Source organism: Oryzias latipes, chromosome 13, assembly GCF_002234675.1.
Source record: "Oryzias latipes chromosome 13, ASM223467v1".
Classification (NCBI taxonomy): domain Eukaryota; kingdom Metazoa; phylum Chordata; class Actinopteri; order Beloniformes; family Adrianichthyidae; genus Oryzias; species Oryzias latipes.
In genome coordinates this window covers 16275640-16300763 of record NC_019871.2, presented here as the reverse complement: position 1 = coordinate 16300763, position 25124 = coordinate 16275640, and the positions used below count along the sequence as shown (strand labels likewise).

The following is a 25124-nucleotide window of genomic DNA, read 5'->3' as shown; positions in this document are numbered from 1 at the left end:
TGACTTTTGATGAATGCTTTGCTCTATTTGCTCTCCTGAGGAGCAGAAAGGCAGGCAGCAGAAATGGAGATAATAGCAACGAAGGGAACAACAGCAAAAGTAAAACAAAAAAAAATATGCTGGGGAATGTCACTCACTTACTGAGTAGGTGTGGTGAGGCTGGCAAATAGAAAGAAATCAATGATAGAGTAGGAGAAGCAACCAGAACATGAGGTAGAGAGAAAAAGAAGAAAATGACAGAAACTGAGGACGGAAGGCACAGAGAGCAGCCACAAAGACAGAGAGTTTATGGTTTATGTGGGGGGAAAATATGGGTGAGGAGGAGAGCAAGTCAGACGAGGAGAGTGACGACTGGTGGAACGGTGTGCCCTTTGAAGGATTACGCCGGGTTCATTCTGCAGCCGAAATTACAGTGCGAGGAAAAGATTAGGGCGGTTGCTCGCTCAAGCGTCAGGATTGGCTGATTTTTTCTGTCAGAAAAATGTTGTGTCCAATAGGGTGTAGCAAGAATGCCACAGATACATCAATCATTTGTGAGAGAAGCAGTATTTATCATTATCATGCATTATGCCTCACAGCCCACTTAGACTCAGACTAAACCACCCAGGTGACACAGAGAGGAAATGAGTTAAAATTTGAAGACTGCTCTTTGTGGATCTCCCTAAGATACTCATCTTTTGAGAAAAATATCTTCCTGGATACTACATTTTTAGGCGGTCTAAGTGTAGTTAACAACTGTAATAAACAAGAAACAGTGAATGGACAACATAAAACGTACTTTACAAATCTCTGTTAATTTATCTTTATAACCGTTTTTTTGTGGCAATGCTTGATATAGATCTTTTTAGTACAACCCCAGTTTCTCTTTTTACTGATATTTTTCACCACATTACACTATAAATTCACATTTAACCTAAAATTGTCCAAACAACTCAATTTTTTTTGTAGATTTTGGCATTCTATGTTACAAAAATCACAAAAAATAAACCCAATAACAAAGCATAGGCAGAGACAAAACAATAGGAAAATGTCTAAAACCCAGGCGAAGCCTCACTAAACTGTATAGGATTTATTCCAAGGGATTATTTATTCTAACAGTTATGTCTCATAACTATTTTTATGTTCTTTTTAACAAAGAAATTAAAACCTTCATATTAAATTTGGAAGGAAAACTAAACAAGTGGAGGGGTTGATGTTATTTCTACGACCCTGTTAACAACCAATGTGATTGGCAAACTCACCGGTGAGTTCAGAGACTGTTGTTTGTTGTTCACCTTTTCAGGGGTTGCCACAGTATATCAGTTTGACTGATTCACACAGGTGATTTGGCAGAGATTTTTACACCAGATGTCCTTCCTGACACAATCCTGGCTGGGGACCGGCACTGGGGGGGCAGACGTGCGTTCAGACACTACTATGGGTCAATAATAACTATAAGAATACTAGATTTTGGAAATTGAAATCAAAGTAGCTGAAAAACTAATAACAATTAAAGTGCCGGTATTGTTTCTCTTAGTGTAGCATTCTCAGTCTGGAGAGAGAATATTCTCAGACACATGTATAATAACCTGCTGATGTTAGTGGCGGTTGAATCAGCAGCAGGTACTCCCAAAAGCAAACAGAGAACATGGAGTTATATTTAGATTAGCTTGTATTGAGTCCATTTTTGAAATAAAACCCAGACTCGGCTGTTCTGCGTGTTCTCTACGGAGCAGTGAGTGGGGAAATAGGCAAACATTTTACTGAAGGTCCTTCTGCCGTGACTCATCCACAGAAAAGAGACTCATCAGGGTGACGCTGCAGGCAAACTTTAAGAGCCGAGCACGCACAGGTGGTGGAGTAGGTGGTTTAGACCGTCGGGCACTAAAGACAGCTCTGACAAAAGGATCAACTAAAGCCTGGAGCTTTTTCGGCAGCATATCTACCGAGATCAAAAACGCTACAAGAGACCATATTTTTGAGATCTCTCCATTAAAATCTCAACTATCCGTTGAGTTAAATTTAAAACAGCAGGGATCAATGCACCCCTAGTTCAGCAATCTGACTCAAACTTGAAGAGTAGACCTTTGAGTTTACAAAGTGCATTCCCCTGGCAACCACAGCCCCGGCTCAACCTTTTCACCCAGACATAGAGGACTAATCAAACATCTTGATCTCAAACGCTCACAGTAGGAGAGTCGAACTAAATCACTGGGGACCGAGCAGTATTATAGGAGGGCAAGTTGGAGCCTCAGCTACTCAGTATTGTCTTCCTGCAGAGGTAATAGTCCATAGTTTTTTTCATTATCTTTCTTCAGGTATATTACAGCCAAGTTCTCTGGTCACATGCGCTGGCATACACTGATAGTCTCAGATTCTGATCACAACAGGCCCAATCTAATCTAAAACCCACAGGTTGAACCCATCTCTACAACTATAATGACATCTAACTGTGCGATCTCATCTTCTCCAGTTTTCCCTTTTTACCGCTTTTCATTTTGATGTTAAATTTTTTTAACGATGGTTGTAAATACATCCATTTATGTGAAACTTCAGCAGCTAAGCATGGTGTGGTCACCGGAGGTTAAGTTCCTGAATGAAATTACTTGCTTCACGCCTGAGTTGCACCCAATTTCCACAGAGGTGTATTTCTAGCACCACAGATGCGACTGACTGATTGCTTTAAAGAAAACCACAAAAATATAATGTACAAGATTTTTTTCTGAACTTGCTCTACAATTTCTGAAAGATGAAAAATCTTAAAAGATTTGAATCTTTGTGTTTTTTTCTCTGCCAGGAATGACTATATATTGGTAATACAGACTACAAAATAATACATAAAAATACATTACACTTTCAATTGGTGGTGTGCCTTGTTTTTTTTATTAAGGACAAAGGGTGGCTTGGCTTAAAAAAAGGTTAAAAATACGGTGTTCTTAAAAGAACTTTTAAGTTCTGCTTCATCGGGTGGGAGACCTTACAGCCACACCTTTAGTAGATCAAGCCTGTCTTGAACATGTACAAAATAACCAGAAACTTTGAAATAATCACAAAGCAGCAGCGTAATTCTGAGAGCGGAACATCTGATGACAGATAACCTCGTAGAAAATTCAATGCTGACATTAGATACACTGACAGGAAAGAAAGAAGATTGATCATGTCTTTACAATGCGGTGCTCTGATGGTTAACCTTGAGCCTTGGCATGAATCTGGATTACTCTGATGTGTTGAGCCTTCCTAACAAATATCTACATGACCTCACCTTTAAACTCCCCAAATCCCAGTCTGATTGAGCATTCACGGCATGCTGGGGCGCTGTCAGAGGAGCTCAGTCCGACTGCACACTTCGTGTTCGCCAGTCCCTGAACATTCTATGTCTTTAACTTGGTTTCAAATAACAATTCTGATGCTTATAAATAAGCCATCCGTCCATTTTCTTAACCCGCTATATCCCTTTTGGGGTCACAGGGTTGCTGAAGCCTGTCCTGGCAACTGTTGGGCACCCTAGACAGGTTCCCAGTCTGTCGCAGGGCTTATAAATAAGCATACATTCAAATATTTTTCAACAAATTCTAAAAGAAAATTGAGAATGTGAATGTAAAATCAAATAAGAACCCTTTGAAGAAATTCCATTGTAAGAGTCACAACAGCAAGTAAATGAAACAATTCCTTTTGGGATTCTAATCCTCTTTGGTGCTTCCGGAAATGCAGCTCGGTACATTTTGAATCTTGGTAGGAATTCAAGGGTGCACCGAGCTGACTGACGGAAACCGAGACACAGAGGAAAACTTGCAGGCACACAGGAACAGGGGCTTTTAGGCACAGACATAAATTTGCAAGTACATGCATATTTCACATGCACACACATTTGCACTCACACACGCATGCTCGCACGTGTGCGTTAGCTGAGCAACACATTCACTGCTTCACCAAGCCTCGAAATCCGTTAAGACTAAGGGATCTTGCAAAACAGCTCATCCATTCTGCTTTTGATCTATTCCCCATCTCCAGCCTGCAAAGTGCAAACTGAGAAAAACAAAAGAGGAAAGGGGACCGTTGTGCATCTCTCAGAGACCAAACAAAGGATATAAAGAGACACTCAAAAGACGGCGGTGTGTGCGTCTCCACATTCACTAATTCAATATGAATTTCAAAATACAGCCACAGATTGAGGACGGGAAGGATCATCCTGAGAAGATGGATGATTTCGTCAGCCTGTGCTGATTTCTTACCTGACATGGGAAAATCCATCATGCATGGCTTAAATCGGTGCCACACAAATGGACACAACAAATGGAAAAACTTGGTCTGCAAATTCATGCAAAGGAACTGCATCATCGTGGCTTGAACAGAAAAATTCCTCCAGGTTTTTACATAAATCCTAACAAAAGACCCAGTCTGTTAGGATTTACTGTATGTAAAGCACTCAAAAGCAAAATGCCTCGATGGAGATAATTTTAGAAGACAGCTGTGTTTCTCCGCTTCTGTCTTGTCTCTGTTTATTTTGACAGTGATAATTTAAATGCGACAGTGGCCGTGACCGTTAACTCCCCAGCAGCAAACAGCTTTGTGTCTTTTGCATGCAAATATGAAAGAAAAAGAACGTTTTCGATTATTAGTCACCGCATGAACACAGGGCTGGAATCAGAATCCCTTTCATGTTAGGGTCAGGCATTCTCATTATCCATCAAACACTGCATACAAATCCCTTTTATAGCTTGGGAGTAAAATTTGTCCATACTTTGATAAGTTCAATGTGAAGTAATAAAAGTTTGTATTCTTTGAAGACAGAATTTGTTTTATTCAAGAAACATATTTCTGACTTACAGGGCGGCCTGCAATTAAACCGTTTAGTTCACAATAAGAACGTTTGAGTAGACAAAGCTGGTCAAAGACAAATCCCCGCCGCTGTGGCTGAGCGATGCTGACGTTAAAGAAGGGTTTTATGCTAAAATTAAGCTTTCTGTAACAGCCTCCAACATGACATTTTCTAAACAAGGCTGATGTCAAATGAAGCCAATGTACAGTACATTCTTTTACAAATACACAGGGAATTTAGGCAACATTAAAGAAAGAGATCCAACCCCAAGGAAAGATGATACCTAATGAAGCGAAGCATTAAAAAATGAAATGTTTTGGCAAGAGGACTAGAAAGTTACTATAATGTGTTTACACATTTAATATCAGGTTTCAGCTGGATGATTCCTACTCCAAACTACACCTTAAAGGACATTATTGTCTCTTGATTTCACAAACATGGGGAGAAATAAACCATTTCCATTGCATGATCTTTAAAAGAAAAGAGGAAAGGAAAAGGCTGACAACAAACATACACTGTGATAACCATTTGTGAGGCACTTTTTTGTTTTGTTTCTGGTTGTGTCAAAATAATGTTTCAGTCACATTCACCCGTAGGAGGGTTGACTCGTCATCTGAGTGCTGCAAGATGTGAAGTCACATCTTAAAAGGAGGACAGGTGAGTTTTGCCTTAAATAGTTAACGATGAATGTATATATACTTTCTGCAAGGAACAATGTTGTTTACAAATCACTGAGACCATGTATACGCTGGAAGACTTTGAAAGGGTGGTCAATGAAATGTTATTTCAATTTATCGTTGATTTAATGTTAATTTAATTATTGACATTTTAATTTAATGTTATTGTTATTTTTGCAATGCCTTACGAGTCGTGTATTGATGATTTCTTAATCTTTGTCAATAATCATGCTGATAATCACTCACATGGGCAGGGGCAAAGTATTTTTGCTGAGGGGGCCAACCCATAGCTCCGCCCCTGCACTGTTGGCGACATGAAAGCCAGCTCACCATGGGCATCAGTGCGTTGCCCAAGGACACTTCAACAGAAACCAAACCTGTGAGCCATTGATTTCTATTAGCAAATTAAACTTAACACAACGTAGGTCGTGCTGTAACACTTCACTCTGGGCATGTGAGATGTATCAAAGAATGTATCAACAAAATCTAAGTACTTGGTTATGAGGATGTCCTACAATAGACTGGCGACGGTGTACCCTGCCTTCGCCCAACAGTTGCCAGTACAGACTCTGGCAACCCCAAAAGGGATAAAGGGGGTTAGGAAAATGTATGGATGGCTGGGTTCATGAGGAGAAATTAAAATCCTGACCTGATATATTGAACAAAAACCACGCAACATACAAAAAACTAAGCAGATCTGAGTGATGGACAACAGTTGATCCAGCCTGATTTATTACATAACAGTTGCACCGTGCTGTGCCTCAGGGGCAACACACCATACACGGGTTGCAGAGATATATTTATGATACACCTAAAGAGCAAGACTTCAGAAGTGCAAAAACACCCAAATACTCCTACTTGACTTCAGAGAGCTACCTCAGTTATTCACTGTATTGTAACCTCAGTGGAACAAGAGAATTGAGAGCAGGAGCTGCAGTTTTTACACACACCTATCAGCTCCTGTTAAGAATTATTCATGTCTGCAAGAGTGCACGATGGAGAAAGAGATCCCAGCAAAGTCAAGCTCCTGTAGCACGACAAGGGTAGAGAGGCTAGAGTCTCTTAAATCTCTGAGCCTGCTGAGACCAAGCCACATCTCTCATCCCTATTCACAGCCCCCCAACGATCCCACTGGATGTGTCCCTTTCGTCCCTTTCACTGCAGCATATAAATTGAATTGAGTACATCTGCATCTTCAGCAGCAGGGGCAGCTAGAGTAATAGTGTTCTCAGAGATGGTTTGGGGGCAAAGAAAAGGGGAGGGAGAGACGGAAAAAAGCAGCTTTCCGTGATGAAAGAAGGAGCAGTGCCGGCAGGAAATAAATAAATTCCACAGAAAAGGGAGAAGAATTGAACAAGCAGATTTATTCTTTAACTGGAGGAAGTCTTGTGTAAATAACAGCTTAAATCATTTCATGCAAAGGTGGTGCCCATGCAGTGTGAGTGTATCTGTGTGTGTGCACATCTGAAACAGTGAAAGTCTGTATGTTAAAGATATTCAGGGAACACAGCTTTCGCTCAGATGGAAGAATGCAGCTGAGGATAAAAAAGAGCCCCTCTTCCTTCATAAATTCTGCAACTTGACACCAAAACTCAAGCTTTAAATGTCTCAATAAGAAAATCAGAAACACTGCATTAACTTGGACAGCAGGGAATGATTAAACTTTTTATGGATTCTCGTGTCAAGAAGAAAAAACAAAAAAACAATGCTCAACGCAGGGATGCTGCAAAATGTGGGACAAAATAAAGCAATCCTGCAACTGTTATTTAGAGCAGACAAATTACTTGATAAACTCTTTGTTCATCAAAACGTCAGCTAAAAATGATCAGCTGCAGGTTGAGTTAATGTTTAGTTGCAGCTCCTGGAGTGCTTTTTTCTGGTTGAGAGCGAGGTGAAGGATCACAGCTGATCAATGTAAAAATCTGGATCAACCACGTTTTAGATTTTATGAGAAAGCAGCAAAAGTGAGTGAGAAAATAAAATGATGGTTTATTAAATAAGAATTTAAATGTGCAAATATGGATTAAATCCCCTTCAGCTACAAAATTACCTTATTTTAGCAAAAACATGAGCGATTTATTTTATAGCTGGAAATATTACTAGGCATCATAGGGGAAATTCATCTTTGATTTTTAGAAATAACAAAACTAATTTTGTTTTTGACCCTTTTCACTTTTTTTATTAAGCTGATCGTGGCCACATTTTTTATGTTTAAGAATTTTAAACATTGCTTTGTCATGAAAAGCACTTACTTTTCTAAACCCAGTTCTTGTATAAGGCCAAAATAATTTATTAGGAACAGTAAACCTGAATAAAATCAAATGCTTAAAACCTGATTTTAATACAGATCCTGGTTCTGCCCAAGTCGAGTACATTATCTAAACAGGTTAGGCATAAATTAAATGAAATAGATTTAATTGATAAGTGAACTTGTTAGCTTTTTTGGTGATACAAGAAAAAAAACATACAATTTGCACAGATCTAACTTCAGAGGAACCTGCAGTGTTAGTAATAAGACCAATTTGCTTTGACTCATGCTTCAGAGGGCCTTTGGCCTTTCCACTTCTGCCCAACGTGTTTTGCGTGTAACCTTTTCATAAAATGCTGTTAGCTTTGAAGCCATTTACAGCCTATTCCAACTGTTTTCCTAGCTGCACTGATTTGCCCTATTTCTCCCTCCCTCAGTGACACAGGAGTGAAAAACTATTATTGAGCTAAATTAGTGTAACTCTTCTCATTAGGAAGGTCTGGAGTTTGCTACCTGTCTGCACCACGCATACACATGGACAGACACATTATTTTTACAAAAATGCACATATTACAGTGAGGCTTATGCTCTTTTTGCACTCATACCCATAATAGAGTCAACGCACCCCAGCAGGCAGCAGCTTGCCTTGTTCAGACTGCAATAATTACTCGTTTTGCTGCTCCCCTCCAGTTAATCAGCATGCTGCTGTCAATGAACTATCACACAAAATGATGGCCTGTCCAGGGCAAAGGGCTGGACCACTGAGTCAGTATGGTGCACACTGCAGTGCACTTGGCTGGTGGGGTACAGTGTGTTTGGCTGGAAAAGCACTTGTGGCCCTGCATTTACATATTCAACAGTCAAGGGTTTTCTGACCACAATTTTTTGTAGCACCAGTATCATTGGTAAACGTCATCCAAACCATTGGTTCCAGAAAGGGTTAAATTAGAACACACACACACACACATATAACTTCAACAGCAAAAAGCATGCTAACAGATAACCCAAAGGCAGACAGCAGGACCTCCACCATGAGTTGATGACAGCATCAGTCAGAGGTCCAAAAGCAATCAAAGACAGCATCACAACAGCGTAAATGAAAACTGCTCTCATCTTCCCAACAAGAAAGCGCTGTAATCCATTTAAGGGAGCGAGTTAGATAACTGCAGGGTTTTTGGATACTCCTGGAGAGATGGAAGCTGTGTGTTTTCCTAAAAACAGGTTGAGTCACATTTTTTAACTGAATACATCTGGAATGATGTTGACTTACAGTGGAGTCCTGATGTTCGCACCATCTGGAGGGAGCAGGTTGAACACAAACTGAGTACAAACGACTTTATCATATATCACAAAGGATTGCATGGCGTGTTTATGATAATAGAGTCATAGATCACCCATTGGAAAGTATTACTTTAAGGTGACCACATCTGCCGTCACTAATACGTTCAAAAAAACTAAGCTACTTTATTAAAATCAAGTGCACCTATTCTATTTTTTTTTTTAGAAAGATGCCTCCTAAAAGTCAGTTTTTTATATTGCCAGCTCATTTAGTCCCTGTCTCCTTTCTTTTTTTTTTTAAACTTTCACCTTTTTTTAGGATTATTTTTGGCTGTGGGTGCCACTTGTACATTGGCCAGAACAAACAGTCATGCCAACCTTAGCATGACCAATGGTCCACAGGGATGGGAAGCAGCTGTGAAGTGCCAATCATCTGCCAATACTGAATAGGGAAAAAATGTTCCAGTTTCATGAACCACCCTCCTATTATACCCATTAAGCAACCTGCAATTTCAAGTAATCCTCGTCATTTCGGTTTATTCATAAACAAATGACAAAAAAATGTATTATGATTTTGTTTTACTTTTTTTCCCCAGAAGTCTGGATAATATGTTTTAAAATAGCTTGTAACTTATTTGTAATTCCCTCAAACAAACTTTTATTGAAATACTCTTTAAGTTAGATTATGAGTGGGTCTAATGACATATGAGGCCTGTTATGTTTGAGTAGTGAGGAAACCCTCTGCCCTGCAGCGTTTGTTCCATCTGCTGCAAAAGCGGCTCAGGAGGCTAACAGCTGCGGCAGCCAGCTTCTGGTATAGCTTCATCGTACCCGGAGCGAAGCAGCTGTCGCCGATTTCACCCAAGATGTGCAAAGAGGCAAAGACATGCAACCTATGTCTTATAGCATCCACATTCTGGCTACGTTCACACTGCAGGGCTTAATGCTCAATTCGGATTTTTTGAAAAAATCCGAATTGTTTGCTAGACCGTTCACATTTCCAAGTAAATCCGAACTTTTGTGATCTCCAGTGTGACCGTGACACGACCCAAACGAGACCCGCATGCGTAGAAGCCAGAAGAATACTCAACGGTGAACGACGTCACTTGTTGTTTGCGGAGCCAACGTTAACAATGGATGTCAACAACAGTGTTGTCAAAAGCGGAGCTCTTTTTGTAATATTAAATTTATTTTCACGAAGAAGCAGCACAATTACAATCTTCTCATTTTAAGAAGGCATTGGAGTCGGGATCGTCTGTACCCACTGTAGTGGAAGAGGAATGTGTATGTGCTGGGCCCGCGCGCCCGCGTGTGTGTGTGCAAGCGCGTGCCGCGATAGAGAATAGGGGAGGGGGGGGCAGTGTGGGCGCGCATTCATGTTGTGTGTTACGGAGGACGGTAATAAAAGAAGGTTTCCCCCAGAATAAATGCTATGGACTCTTTATTAACCCGTTCTGGAGAATCTAAGGATCAGAACAGGGAGGAGGAGGAGGATCGCCTCGGGTCCCCCGCGCTTCTGAGCACGGTGGAAAGGGGAGAAAGGAAAAAAAAGTTATCGCGGTAAAGGTTCAACACCACGCTCTGCCATTTATCTGGAATTTTTTTCAAAAACCGCCCAGTTGCGATAAGAGCCCTGGAGTTTGGCCTGAAAAAGGCGATCAGCCCAAATATTAATCCAATCGGGGATCTCGCTTCTCTTCCACTGACTGATCTCAGCAGCATCGTCCACCATGGTTAATGTTTACGTTCTCGTTCCCGCCTACTTCAACGCAAAATGATGACGTTTGTTGCGTGTCGATGACGTACAGTTCGGAATCAAGTCGCCTGGCCGGTCAGACGGCGGTCGCAATTGAAAAGATCGGCTACAATTCGGAATCAGGACGGCAAACCCACGGGGCCTGGGTCGCAATTGAAAAGATCGGATCTGTGTCATTCAGACTGTCATGAAAAGATCGGAATTGGGCCGCTTAGGGGCAAAAAATTCGGAATTGGGTCGTTTCAGCCTGCAGTGTGAACGTAGCCTCTGAGACACACCTGAAGATGTAAAATCTGCCTAATGAGTCACAGAACATAAAATATGGAAATGACAAAACTTTGTTGCTAGTGGGAATGAAGGGTAACTAAAATGTGTTTCTTGCTAGTTTTGCAAAAAACTGAAATGACAAACACAGAGAGGCTTAGTGGTTTACTTCTTCTAGCTCTGTATTCTTTTTAAAACATGTTTTCTAGATTGTGTTGTTGGTTATTTCTGTTCCGTTTCTGCTGTCCATGCCAGCTTCATGACATCTCAGTTAAGGTACTGAAAAGCTTTATTGTTTTAGATCAGGGTTGGGCAAACTTTTAGACTTTTGGCCAACAAAGTGGGTAAAATTTGATAGAAGGGCTGGACCAGGAGCAGATGCATGAAGTGTTATCATAAGAGAAATAAATAACATGGAATTTGGAAGAAAACTTGCTTTAATGTGGATTAAAAATGAAATATTTAAAACAGAACATTTTAGAGTTTTTAATTTCAAAACTTTTACTTTTGTTCTCATTTTAGTGCCAATTGCACCATTGCGTTGATGTCCCTCAGGAAAAAAAGCAAACTTAAGTGATCACAAAAAGGCCTGTCCGACTCATAAAAACAAATCTACCAACACCATATAAATATAGAATTGTGTCTTGACTTTTACTGTCTCTAAAAAACATGTTTACGTCCAGTTATGTTTCAGTTTATCCTTTGAATTAGTATTACCATAGTTTTTAATGTATTCATTAGATCAAGTTTTATACCTCTAAACTCCTGTACTTTAATCGTATAAGAGACTGTATTACATAAAAAGGAAAGAAACACAAAAGCCAATAGGTCTACAAAAAGAAAATGTGCCTGGAAGGAAGATGATTGGCTAAGTCAAGCTGTGAAAATATTTTCTAATGGGACATTTGAACCAAGAATCTAAAACCATTCATCATTTCTTATTAGATATTGAAGCAATAGAAAAGTCGTACACCAAACTAAAATATCATTATGCTTAAATATTTGTAATTATGTTTAAACCTATGGGATCCACATACTATAGTTAGAAAAGTTATGCCAATTTGTCACTCACTGCTCTGAAGGACATACAGCGCTTATTTACTACTTTCAAACACGCTGAAAGGCTGTCAACTCTTGTCGACTTGAATCAGTTTTTGTTTTTAAATAGGAGAACCATAAAGACTAAAACTGCATGAAAAACCTGGCCTTTAAATTTGTCATTTTTTAAGCGAGTTGGTGTCACATAATGGGTCCTGGGAAGCCAATGACAAAGAATCGGAAAATTGAAGCTTGAAGGACATATCTCAAACTGAACAAATCTCAAAATTCGTCTTTTTTAGATGCTCTTTATTCCTGTTCTCATCCTTTTAATATAAATTATAATAGCACAATCCATTTAATTTTGACTCTGATATTTGTATTCTGAATCTAAGGAACGGCCAAGGTCAAGGTCAAGGTAAAACATTCAAAAGGTTACAATTAAGTTATATATAAACCTTTGTAGTTTTTAAAAAATATATATTTTATGCCCTAACTCATCCTGAAGTCTGGTCGCCTCTTTAAGTTTTCAAGTCTGCCATGCTTCATTTGTGCCCACTAATAAGTATGAGGCTTCATTTCTTAGATGTCATCCTAAATCAAACCGATAAACTCCATTTCTGAGCAGATTTCTTTCTTATTGCATGTCTGTTAATGGCAGTCATAAGCGGTTTGCAGTAACGATCACACACCGGAACATAAACTGGACAAAAGTCCCGGAGCATGGAGGTGTCAGTTCTGCAAATAAAACGCTCAAACAGAGTGTGAAGGCAGCGTGACACCTTCTCTCTCTGCCAACAGCTTGCCCCTTCACTGTCTGTGTGGCCGAGGTTACCCAAACCCAACATGGGGTGGGAAGTGTTCGTTAACAAAGCAAACAACACCCCGATTCTGTCCCCCGATCTCACACCTTGCCCCTTCCCATTAACATAACTGGCAGCTCTGCTTTACAATGCGTCTGTTTGGAATCATCACATTAAGCCTGATAGCATTATCCTTCTGCTTTACTGGCCTAGAGCCAGAATGAAGAGGGGAGACAGACAAGGTTAATAAAGGCAAATAAGACATTATCTGACTGTTCCATGATCAGTTTCAGTGGGATTTTCCTCTGATCGCTCTTCCACTCAAACGAAAAGCTGGGATGTCACAGACCACTGTCCAGTGATACTGCCTATATTGTGCACAAAAAGAGCAACTTACAATGCTGCTGACAAGAAAGGTTATTTGCAGCTGGGTTCTTTGGATAATGGATGGGTACGTAGCCACCATAATGCCACACAAACACAAAGTAAGGGCAGTGAGTATTGTAGCTGTCAGTGTGAGGGGCAGACATATCCAGGACTACTCACTCAAATGGGGACACATAGCCTTGGTATTACACACAATTTATCACAACAGGACTGGCCAATAAAAAACTAATCTGCATTATTTTAAATGTTAACACTTGATTCAGATTCAGACTACAAATCATTAAATCTTTTTTATCGTGTTTTATTTGAGATCCACTCCCCACTGTTAGTGTAATGCCTCTCACTGAAGTCATAAAGCCACTGCATCTGTACAAAATGAGAATTGGGATGTGAAACAGTAAAATCTGTCAAAGTTTGCCTTTAGAGTTTCGTCACCTTCTTAAAATAATTGCCTAAGTAATTTTTTGACAGAAAGTTTTTTTTTTTTTACTAAATCCTCTCCTCATGATGCTGGCCACCTCTGGTAAAATTGCCTACATCCTCAGTTAAACAGAACATGCCATTCTACTCTTTTAGTATAATTGCCTATGTCAAGAGTGTGACTTAGGCAGTTTTATTTTACCTAAGTCACGAGTCAATGTGATTTAGGCAATTTTATAAGAATTTCATGATGGCTGCTAATTCAAGAAATAAAATTGTTTTTTTCAGATTTTGAGTTTATTTCCATAATTCAGTGCTCATTCGATATTGGTAGGTAAAAAGTTTTACTATGCTATACTCTAGGCTAAAAATATTCCATGAGATTTCATCTTCTGATCCATTTTTTTGAGTTAAAATTTCAGTTTAGGAAGTCAGCTAAAAAAAATGATAAAAGTAAATGGCTTTTAATAGCTTTTAGAAGTGATACTATGTCTCATCAAACAATGTTTGAATGAACAGTGGGATTTTGATGTCTCCTTTTCTCAACAGTCCATAATCCAATTGACATTTTGATACTGTATTGCAATCTACAATCTAAAAAGAATCCCAAAGGACTTTCTGCACCTTTGTGCTTTTTTAGTCATATGTAATATGAGTTATCATAACATGATTTGACTGGTATAATAGTATGCTGTTCTGCTATATCTAAAGGCAACTTACAAACCATTATGGGAATCCTAAATGTAGCTTAATTAAATAGACCGCAAGATAATGTTTCTCAGAGTAGTGATACATTTTTGAAGAGTCATGAGGCCAGTCATACGTCACCACTTAGGTCACAAAAATTAACATAAAAAAATGTTGCTGAGAGATCCTGGTGCAATTCAGCATTTTTCTACCAACTGAAGTTAAAAAATGGAAAAAATTGTTAAAGTGTGCAAGGCACTTTTTTTCTCTTCTCTTGGTCTTCCTGAAAAACATTAAAATATGGTTGAACAATCCCATTGACTGTGAAAACATGCACCAGCCCCATCTAAATCTGGACCTTAGAGCAACAAGCAGATAAAGGTTGAACCTGAATTTAAGAATTTCATTAAGACCGGGTTAAGGGACCTGCCCAGTACTGCAGAAGCAGAGCTACCTACAAAGACTAGAGGTCCCTTTACCCAGGTACCACCATCTCCTAACTACATTGTGAACACCAACAGAAAGCTACAACTTCTGGGGTGAGGGCTGTTGGAGTCCAATATTTCCCAATGTTTTCCATGAGAACTATTATATATTTATTTTGAGAAAAGATCAGTGGGACTTTTGTGTTTTATTCAAACACAGGAAAATTAGTAGGGATGTGTTTGACCCATGTGTCTACAAGAAGGATGAAGCGAGAGAATTCTCAGGATAAGGATTCTGCCAATGAAAAGAAGTCTGTTGGGACAATGAAACTTGTGCTACTGTGTACAAAAACCCCAGCTATATTGCAAAACAAAACTGCAGCCCCATACCTTTACCCTTTACAACTTAGGTTCAAAGAAAGCTACTGCTACATTTGAGACAAATCAGAAGGTTATCTGTGTCGTGAGATGTTTGCTCTTCTTTAATATTGTCCTTTCAAAGTGTGATCAAAGGCTATGAGTTTTCAGGAAAATATGGGGTACTAATAACTCACAAATACCATGTTGCAGGTCATACAAATGAAGTTAGACAGCATTCGTAGTACCATTAAACAAAACATAGTTAGCAGATACTTTCACCCCAAGACACCATGTCATTATACTTCAGATTGCAGTATAAGGCTATCCCTTTAACATGTGAAAGTGCTTAAGCACAATAGATCTTTCTTCAGGCTACAGGCACAAAAGGCTACAGGCAAAAAACCTTGATATCCAATTGTCCATTACTTGAAGGCTCTTCAGTCTATCAGTGATGGCAAGGTCCATTCAGACTGTCCTTCTCATGAGTCCCTGTATGGAAAGAACTGCCACAAAGGGTACAGATGTCAAATGGGCAATTGGTATGGATAAGATTGTTGTGCTCTGACAATCAAGAAGAAAGTTTCAGAACGTCCAGTCAATGAAACCCATCACTTCTTTTACAATTTTCCATACTAATAGGCATTAGACAAGAACCCCTACAAAGAAGATCTGGAAAGAGAAGTGAAGAAATGCACATTCCTCCTAAGCATTATGTTCAGTTAGTTTGTTAATAATGTTTTTTTCCTATTAAAATGGAAGGCTTAAAGTTGCCTAAATCACAAAGGCATGTTCAAAACTGTGCCTAAGTCATTTAATTCTCCTATGTTCCATGTTTGGGTAACTTTGTTGTTTATATGTCAACAGGCATGTTGTCATATCTATTTTGATTAAAATTGTTAGTATTTATCATATATTAAACCAATTGTTTAGTTTTTTGCGTTTCCTGAAAAATCAGAAAAAATGACGTTGGCAAGTATTTTAAGAAGATGACAGTATAAAACTCGGATTAACTGCCAATAAACGTACTAATTTTTCAATTTTAATTTCTTTTAGACATTCCTTTCCAAAGCCCTGTATGACTCCTTTTTCTCTATACAGGTGAAGGCAATACAGTTTTATCAATGTTAACAAATCAAATCAAACTTTATTTATAAAGCACTTTTCATATAAAAGCATGACACAAAGTGCTTTACAATAAAGCAAAACAAATTAAATAATATAAAAACAAGCACGAAAATTAAAATAAACAAGCACAAAAATACCTACACACAAGCCGCCACTCCTTTCCCACTTCCCACCCCCTAACTGATGGGGAAAGACAATGAGAAATAGGCTGAGCACAACACCAAGATGTTGGAAACGCTAATAATTGGAACCTCCCTCTCTGTGAACAGTCGCATAACCAGCCAAATGCAGCATCACAGGCGGGGACCGCCCCACCACAGCAAAGCAGTGATGCAGGTTCCCAACTAGACCTGCAGTGACTGAATGGCAGCCGACCCAGAGGGAGTGATTCCAGCTGAGAAAGCACTGGAAATCAAAATCAAAATAAAAATGAGAAAGAAAAAGTAAACACACTGATGAAAGGAATAAACAAAACAACGAAATAAGGTCAATTAAAATAAAACATTAAAAATCTAATGTAAGTTCATAAAACAAGATAAAATGGATAAATAAATAAATAAATACATACATACATAAATGAATAAATAAAAGTAGTACAATTTAGCTAAAAGCCAGGTTAACCTTTGTGCTATCCTATGACACCCTTACATTGACGTGTTCTCCCTACCATGACAAATGTGGATAAAGGTGAAGAAGATTTCATGTAATCCATGGACACCAGTGTAGATCACAAATCATTGAAGAAAAAAGGTTCAGTGCACTGTCTAGTGGGTCTAGATGACCCAACTCCAAATGTTAACGTGCCTAGGATAGAACAAGGGTTACAACGATGGGTCTTGAGCCTTTTCTTTACGGCATTAATGCTCTCTGCGGCTCTCATGTTCCATAAATGAAGACCATAGAGCTGAAAACTTGCCTCTCCGCAAGTTTTGGTTTTTACAGTTGGAATGGTTAGAAGACCAGTGCCAGAGGATCTCCGGGTCCGCGAGGGTTCATACTTTATTAAAACATCTGATAAATAAGAAGGCGTAAGACCGTTAAAACATTTAAAAACTATTAAAAGTAGCTTAAAATCAATCCTGAACCACATGGGGAGCCAATGCAGGGATTTTAAAACAACCAACAGTCATCTTCTGGCATAACGACAGTCTGTTTCACACTCAGTTTGACAATATAATCTGAACGCAATCTATTATTTTTCTTCTTTTTATGCATTTTTCAAAAAAAAAAAAAAAAAAAAAACCTCACCATGTTACAAAGACTAAATTCATCCCATTACAGTTTTATGGTCTTTATCCTCCAACAAACTGGGATGTCTGTCATAACACATCTTTGCACAAAATAGAAACCAGCAGATTTGTGACTCATCTGAAAGACTCGGTCTTTATGCATCCTTTAAAAGCCAGCTATTAGCAAAGAAGTAAACATGACTGTGGACACACTCTTTGTCTGAATGCACATCCACATCAATCTTACGTATGTTCGCTTTTGAATCCTTTCCTTTCCTTCATTACTCACAGGCATGAGGTTTTTAGTGCAGTGCTTTTTGGAAATGCAGTAACAGGTGGAAAGGAAATGAATAGAGAAATCTTTTTGTTTTTCAACGGCTTCAGTTCTCCAAAAGAGTGTTTTTAAACAAGGGAATTTCAACCACTAAGTATCTATGAACTTCATAGATCACATACTAGAAGTTCCTGCTAAATAATGATTACTAAAAAGTCAATTCTTTAAGCTCACCGTAAGCCTTCTTTTATTTCTTTGCTATTTGCCCTTTTAATGCTTCCAAAGACCCTGGAGGTAAAGTAGAACCAACTCACTACCATTCTACATAAATCAGTAGAAAAGGCTGCCTTCTTTCACTTTCGCTATGTAACAGCTGGGAATGTGACAGCTCCTGTTTGTAATTTTTTTTACAGAATACTGTCACTGAGTGGATGTTTTTTGCCATGTTACGAGGCTTTGCTAAAATCCTAGCTTGTTAAATACGCTTGTTTAAAAGCTGTCTGACTCTGGATCCTTTGTACACAAAACAAGAAAAACTTTTCCCGGACTATTTAATTCCCTTTTACTACATCCTGGTGCGCTGCAGATGACAACCATCTGTCATTCCTGAGAAAACTCTACTCTGGGTTTACCGTGCACAATAAATTAACTGATAAATGGATGGCACTGAAGGCAAAAGCGCAAGAACGTTTTTCTCTTTTTGTCATTGGTAATTACCAAAAAATTACAACAGCCATTTGTTATTTTGTTTATAGGCCTCCACTATTCTTTATCCTTGAATTAAGATTTCCCTTTCATCAGCCTGCATTATTATTGCTGGTGTTTTCCATACAGCCCTGACATGCTTACAGACATAAATAGAGATGAGTGCACTGAACTTTCTAAAGGACACTGTATTGATTACAAGAGGTTTTTTCTAATTCTATCTGCATGCATAATTAGATTTTTATTTTATTTTTTACCTTAAAAACATTGATTGGTATACTTAATGTTTCCACCAGGGACACCCGTAACTGTTAACTATTAAATAGTCTTTAGGGTTGAAAATAGAGCAGCCCCTGGAGTTTTTCAAAGGCCAGAGGAGTAAAATGAGTTTCACCTTTCATCTACTCAAAAGCGTATTTTCAGTGTGAAACTGAATTAGCAACATGGTTGATTTGAGTCAAGATGGTTAGAATAAAACTTCTATTTTTAAGCCACTCTTTTGCTATACAGCTTGATGCGACCTTCCAATCAGAGACAACAGAAACACTGACTTTTCTAAACCATGCAAAAAATATGTGGATTCTCTCTGCATGAATTTTAGTGGTGACAGATTATTAAAAAGTTAAATAAAAATAAATTAGGGACATACTACAAAAAAAAAACCCAAAGTATTGCAAAACCTGAAAAAAAGGTGAATGAATTGAAGTATTACTTTCCAAACATGTACATCTAAAGGTAAGTTGGAAATTGACACGAAAACTACAATAAACAAAAAAAATAAATAAAAAGAAAATATTGTGATGGGGGGTTGATTTAGAAAACAAAAAGGTTGTTCTGTGATGTGTAACAGTTCTCTCTGTTGGAGGAGATTTTTGGCCACAGAGAGTTTGGTTAATCCCTCGTATTATAAAGAATACACTTTCAGGTGATGCAACCATTCGGTAGAACTATATACACTATTGTCTTCTGTGGGAAACCCAAATAATAGGTCCAGTGAAATGTTTCTTGAATCATCCATCTCATAATTAGCTTCTTTTAAATCATGTATTAACTTGATGCTCATTCTTTAGCAACCTCGTACCCTGAAGCCCTGTGCCCACCAGCTGTCTGCGGTTCCCCAGCATCTCTTCAACCTGAGCCTGAAACTGGAGAAAGTACTGCTCCTCTGGAAGACCTCCTGCCTGGTCCCCGTACCCAAGAAGACATCTTCATCTCACCCTAGGGATTTCCGTGCAGTTGTCCTCACTTCTCATGTGATGAAGGTGCTGGAAAGGCTGGTGTTGGCTCAAAGGGGACCGTTGGTTAGTTCTTCTCTGGACCCCCTGCAGTTTGCCTACCGGCCACGCCTGGTAATGGATGATGCTGTCATCCATCTGCTGCAGCTCACTCACTCACTCATATCTGGATGGTGGTGGAGGCATGGTGAGAATCACCTTCTTTGATTTCTCCAGTGCATTTAACACCATCCAGCCTTCTGTACTGGGTGATAAGCTGCGGCTGATGGATGCTGGTCCGTACACTGTCTCCCGGATCACTGACTACCTGACAGACAGGCCACAGTTTGTCCGACTGGGTGGCGTCCTGTCTGACGTGGTGCTGAGTGGTGTGGGAGCCCAACAGGGCACTGTGTTCTCTCTATTCCTGTTCACCACCACACCTCAGATTTTCAGCACAACTCGCAGTTATGCCACTTACAGATATTCTCTGATGACTCTGGTTGTGGGGTGAATAAGCGGTGGACAGGAGGAAGAGTACAGGAGGCTGGTGGACGGATTTGTGGAGTGGGCTGGAGAGGATCACCTGCTGTTCAACGTGGACAAGACCAGGGAGATGGTATTCAACTTCAGAAGGAAGGGGACAGTCTTGCAGCCTCTCTGCATCCTGGGAAAGGATGTGGAGGTGGTGGAGGAGTATAGATATCTGGGAGTGACTATCAACAGCAAACTGAGCTGGAAGAGCAACAGTACTGCTGTGTACAGAGAGGCCTGCAGAAGACTCTACTTCCTAAGGAAGCTGATGTCCTTTAACGTGTGCAGCAAGATGCTGGAGACCTTCTACCAGTCTGTGGTGGCCAGCACCTTGTTGTCCTCTATGGTCTGCTGGGGATGCAGTATTGCAGTCAGTGACACCAACAGACTGAACAAGCTGATTAGAAAGGCGGGTTCTGTCATTGGCTGCAAACTGGAAACATTTGAAGCAGTGATGGAGAGGAGGTCACTGAACAAGCTCTTATCCATCATGGACAACCCCGACCATCTTCTCCACCCTGTGCTGGACAAACAGCGGAGCTCCTATGGAGGCTCAGACGGCTCCGCTCCAAAAGTGCCCGGTACCGGAAATCCTTCATATCCAACACAATAACTGTGTACAATAACTCACAATGCAACAGATAACCTTTGCAAATTTCATTTGTTGCACATCTTTTTACCTGCACTGTCTATAAATAGCTTTTTAAATTATACCACCTTATTGTTTACATTTATGTTACATTTTTTAATTTTAATTTACCTTATCTCCCATCAAACATTTCTTGTAACACCAAGTTTTTTCTATAAGTTATCAAGCAGTGTTTAGAGCAGGGGCGAAGCTACAGAGGAGCAAAAGGGGGAAGCTGCCCCTCCCAACAAAAAGCTCTGACCCAATTTTTGAGTCATTATTACTGTCATTATTGACAAAGATTAAGAAATTAAGAAGGCTTTGCAAAAATATCTATATTCATTTTTTAAATGCAATCTTGATATATTATTAATAACAAAAACTGCTTGAAATTATATATATATATATATATATATATATATATATATATATATATATATTTTGTCCTTTCATTTGTAATGGCCTTCCACTCTGCTCTGTCACTCTTCCCACATTCAGAGCGAAAACATTTTGAAGACTGATCAAGGTAGTTGTTAAGAAATAGACCTAAATAGACCATATATTTTCTAAAAATAACAGCACTTTAAAAATTAAACCAAAAAGAAGTATTTCCAAATCTCTGATGATAATTTATATTGTAATATTAAAGGTTAAGTGCAAAATTTTCTTCAAAGAATCACAATCTCAAATATGTCTCTGTTATTTATAAATTTGAGTATTTACCAAATTAGAAGAATGCATCTTTTCTAAGAAACATGCTTCTTCTTACCTTTGAAAGGCATTCTGAATTTTTAATTACATCCTTGGGCATCTAAGCCTTTCTGTTTCAAGGATAATTGAGATTGTTTGTAACATGTCAGCTCAGAAAATGTTATCACAGCTCTCTTTGGTGGAATACCGGTCCAGTAACTGTGCCTCACTTCTGTAAAGTAAGTGGTCATATTGGCTAGAAGTAGTGCCCTATTGGGACACGTGATAGCAGTCCGCTGTGGTCGATAGCTGCCGTATTATAGGCTGTATCTTGTGAAATCTCCTAACAAATAAAATACAGCTTGTATGTAAATCCCTGACATCCTGCCGCACAAGTGTTTTTCAGCAGCAACGCTCTGTGCTGATGGCTGACGGTGGCGGGAACATTGGAACTGTAGCATGAGGCAGACACAATCCCCGCGTCAGATTATTATTCTTTTTTTAAGGCTGGAGGTTTATTTACCTGCCTCAGGCCCTCCTTGCTGTTCTGCATAATCCTCAAAGCGTAGTTAGATCGTTGTCCTTTGCTGTTGAACTCAATGTGGCCTGTCAGACCTTCCAGCTCTACCTATCAAACAAAGAGACAGAATTGTGTTAAAAGGCTCACCACCAACTCTGCCAGCCTCCATCTCAGTAGCTATGATCCAAGCAGATATTAATCATCATTTCTGTCAAATTTAGATTTATGATTTGAAGGCAAAATTGTAATAACTTCAATTTATGACAAAAAATAACACTGCTAAATCCCTACTCTATTCTATTTTTCGAGTGGAAAATTCTAAAAAAAAAAAAAAAAAAAAAACTGACTTTTTATCAGATTTACATCATCATTGTTGACCTTACAAGATTGAAGGCTACATCATCAGACTTTAATGAAGGTAAAAAAAACCTTGTGTTAATGTAAACGGTTAGGTTCTGGCATTTTTTTAGAAGAATAAATTAATGCTAAAGGAGGTAATAAAAAAAGTGAATTTTTTGAAGTATTTTGACAGGTTCTTATGTTTATGTTTAGGTTTTATTCTGTAAACATAAAACTTTACCAACAAGAACTGATTATAATTATGAACGTTTTTTTCTGCACGGATAAAGGATGTGCTGGTGCTTTCTACAGTCAAAGCGTCTCCACATAACAAAAAAAGAAAATATATAATTTTTTAACCCATGTATTAACAAAAGAGCATTTTATTGGTCTTTTGCATCTATTCACTCAAAGTTTTGTAGGCCTGTCTGCCCTGGGGCCTGTTTCAGAAAGGAGGTTCGACCAACTCTGAGGTTGAACTTGAACTCTGAGTTGGTCAATCGGGAGATTAACAACTCTGAGTTTTCTGTTTCAGAGAAGCTGATCCGAGTTAGATCAATCAACTCTGAGTGGACTGATTCGGAGGTGACCGTGCGCACCGCGACTATGAGAAGCCATTATCAATGGAGCGCAGATATCACGAGTCACCATGGCAACCGTGAAAAAAAGAGGTCTGCGTATTTTTCGCCAGCTGAACTTGACGTGCTGCTGCAGAGTTACAGTCAATATGAGCACATATTCCGGAAGACAAGCAACACCGCTGCATCTGCAAAACAGAGACAGTTAGTGTGGGAAAACATAGCTGCTCAAGTTAATGCATAAGTTTGCATTTAAATCATTGTTATAAAATATTGACTGTAATAATTTTTTAAATAGCGTAAGGAGTGAAATAAAAAATGGCGATATTTAGATGTACTTTTGAAGTGTTATTCCTGGTGTAAATGCATGAAATGCTGCATAGTGTACAGAACCAATCTGGGGGGAAAATGCATTTAACGTCGGTAATGTTTAGAGGACTTTTTTGTTAACCTTCCCCTCTTGCAAACGTTGGTCAGTTTAATATTAATACATGCAATTGTGTTTTTAAAAGTGAACTTTTGTCTACTGTTGAACCTTTCGCTGCGCAAAGACTTCTCCTTTCTTTTCTCTCATCTTTCCGACAGTGGTCAGAAGCGCAGGGGAGATTTCCTTCAGGGCCGAAGGGAATTCTCCTTCGGGGTTCACTTCCCGTTGGAAACCCTCAACCTCCAGAGCGGATTAAGAATGACTCCAAAACAGTTATTCTGGGAATGACACCTTCTCTTTATTTAACGAAGTGCTCTGTCCTCCGAACACACAATATATTCCACGCACACACCTCTGCTCCTTGCTCACCCCCCCCCCCCCCATCTGCACCTGCAATCGCCCCTCCCCTTGTCTCTCGTGGATCGCACCCCGCTCAGCACACACACACTGCAACACTACCCTTGTATTGATCAAGTGGTATAGGTTTATATGGGATTAAGAAAGTAAGCAGTGCTAGCAAATTGTGTTTCCAAAAAGTAATTGTTACATTAATCTAATTCAATGTCCCTGATTTCATTTTCACGTAGTTGCAATCCTGCAGGAATTAAAAGAACATGGCAGCAGCTAAAAGTGAAAAAAAAAATCGAGTCTTCTCAAAATCCTCGTACGAGGTAAATGTAATTCTCTACGAAATAATGCAGCCTCTTCGTCTATTGGGTCCTCCAAAAAAGAACAAGCCATTCTTGTCACTTAGACCGTCTCTGTGTGACGGAAATGTGGGCAATGAAGGTTAAAGCGAAAAATACCGCTTCGTCTTTAAAAAGGGGAGGGGACCGGCAGAAACCTTGAGTTTGGAGAATAAAACCTGCTCCCGACCAGGTTTGGTTCACAGCATAAGTTACCATGGACACTGACTCCGAGTATAAGTTACCTCGCATTTCAGAAACGGGTTTGACTTACTCTGCTTTCTCTGGTTTAACAAACCTCCCATTCTGAAACAGAAAACCCAGGGTTTCCCTGATTTCAGGGTTAATGCACTCAAAGTTTACACTTAACCTCCTTTCTGAAACAGGCCCCTGGCCTGCTGACAACATAAATCCACATTTGTTTCCTCAAAACTAAAGAAAATTAGCCAGGTTTTCTATGAAGTACAAATTTAAGTGGCTGCTTTAAATTTTGGTTGACATTTAAAAACAAACGTCCGCATGTAGTCTGTAAGTACAAAAAACAACAACCTCCTACTCCCATCGGAAAATGTCTGTTAATCACTTGAAAAAAATATTTCCTTTAAATGTTCAGCTGGAAACATGAAGGGATTCAGACAACAACACCCCTGCAGACCTCAAAAAAGTCAAAGTCACATTAGTTGTCACGTACCTAGTTGTGTGACAATTGTTCTTTGCATTTTACCCCCTCCCCTGGGGGGCTGCAGACACAGCTGCACTTGGGTACCATTTGCTGGCTTAACCCCCCAATCCAACCCCCTTAATGCTGAGTGTCAAGCAGGGAGGCATTGGGTCCCATTTTTTAAAAGTCTTTGGTATGAGTTGGAAGTGGATTCTAGTCTTGGGGGACACTCTATCACAAGGTCACTGAGCTGTAGTTTCCAATATGTTATTTCTGCTCTGAGGTTTAGATTGTCCAATATTTCCACAACCCTGCAAAAGAAACACCACCACCGCTGAGAACAGGAGGTGGCAGTGCTCACAAAAACATCATC

The 25124-nt window shown here is 39.3% G+C and overlaps 1 protein-coding gene across 3 annotated transcripts in view; it reads right to left on the bottom strand.

The window, feature by feature from the left end:
- Positions 1-25124, bottom strand: part of grik4 (glutamate ionotropic receptor kainate type subunit 4) — a 382616-nt gene that overhangs the window by 49418 nt on the left and 308074 nt on the right. For all 3 annotated transcript variants that reach the window (XM_023961354.1, XM_023961355.1, XM_023961356.1), the window contains exon 11: positions 22064-22168. In XM_023961354.1, the coding sequence (XP_023817122.1) occupies positions 22064-22168 (105 nt within the window). The remainder of the gene's footprint in view (positions 1-22063; positions 22169-25124) is intronic.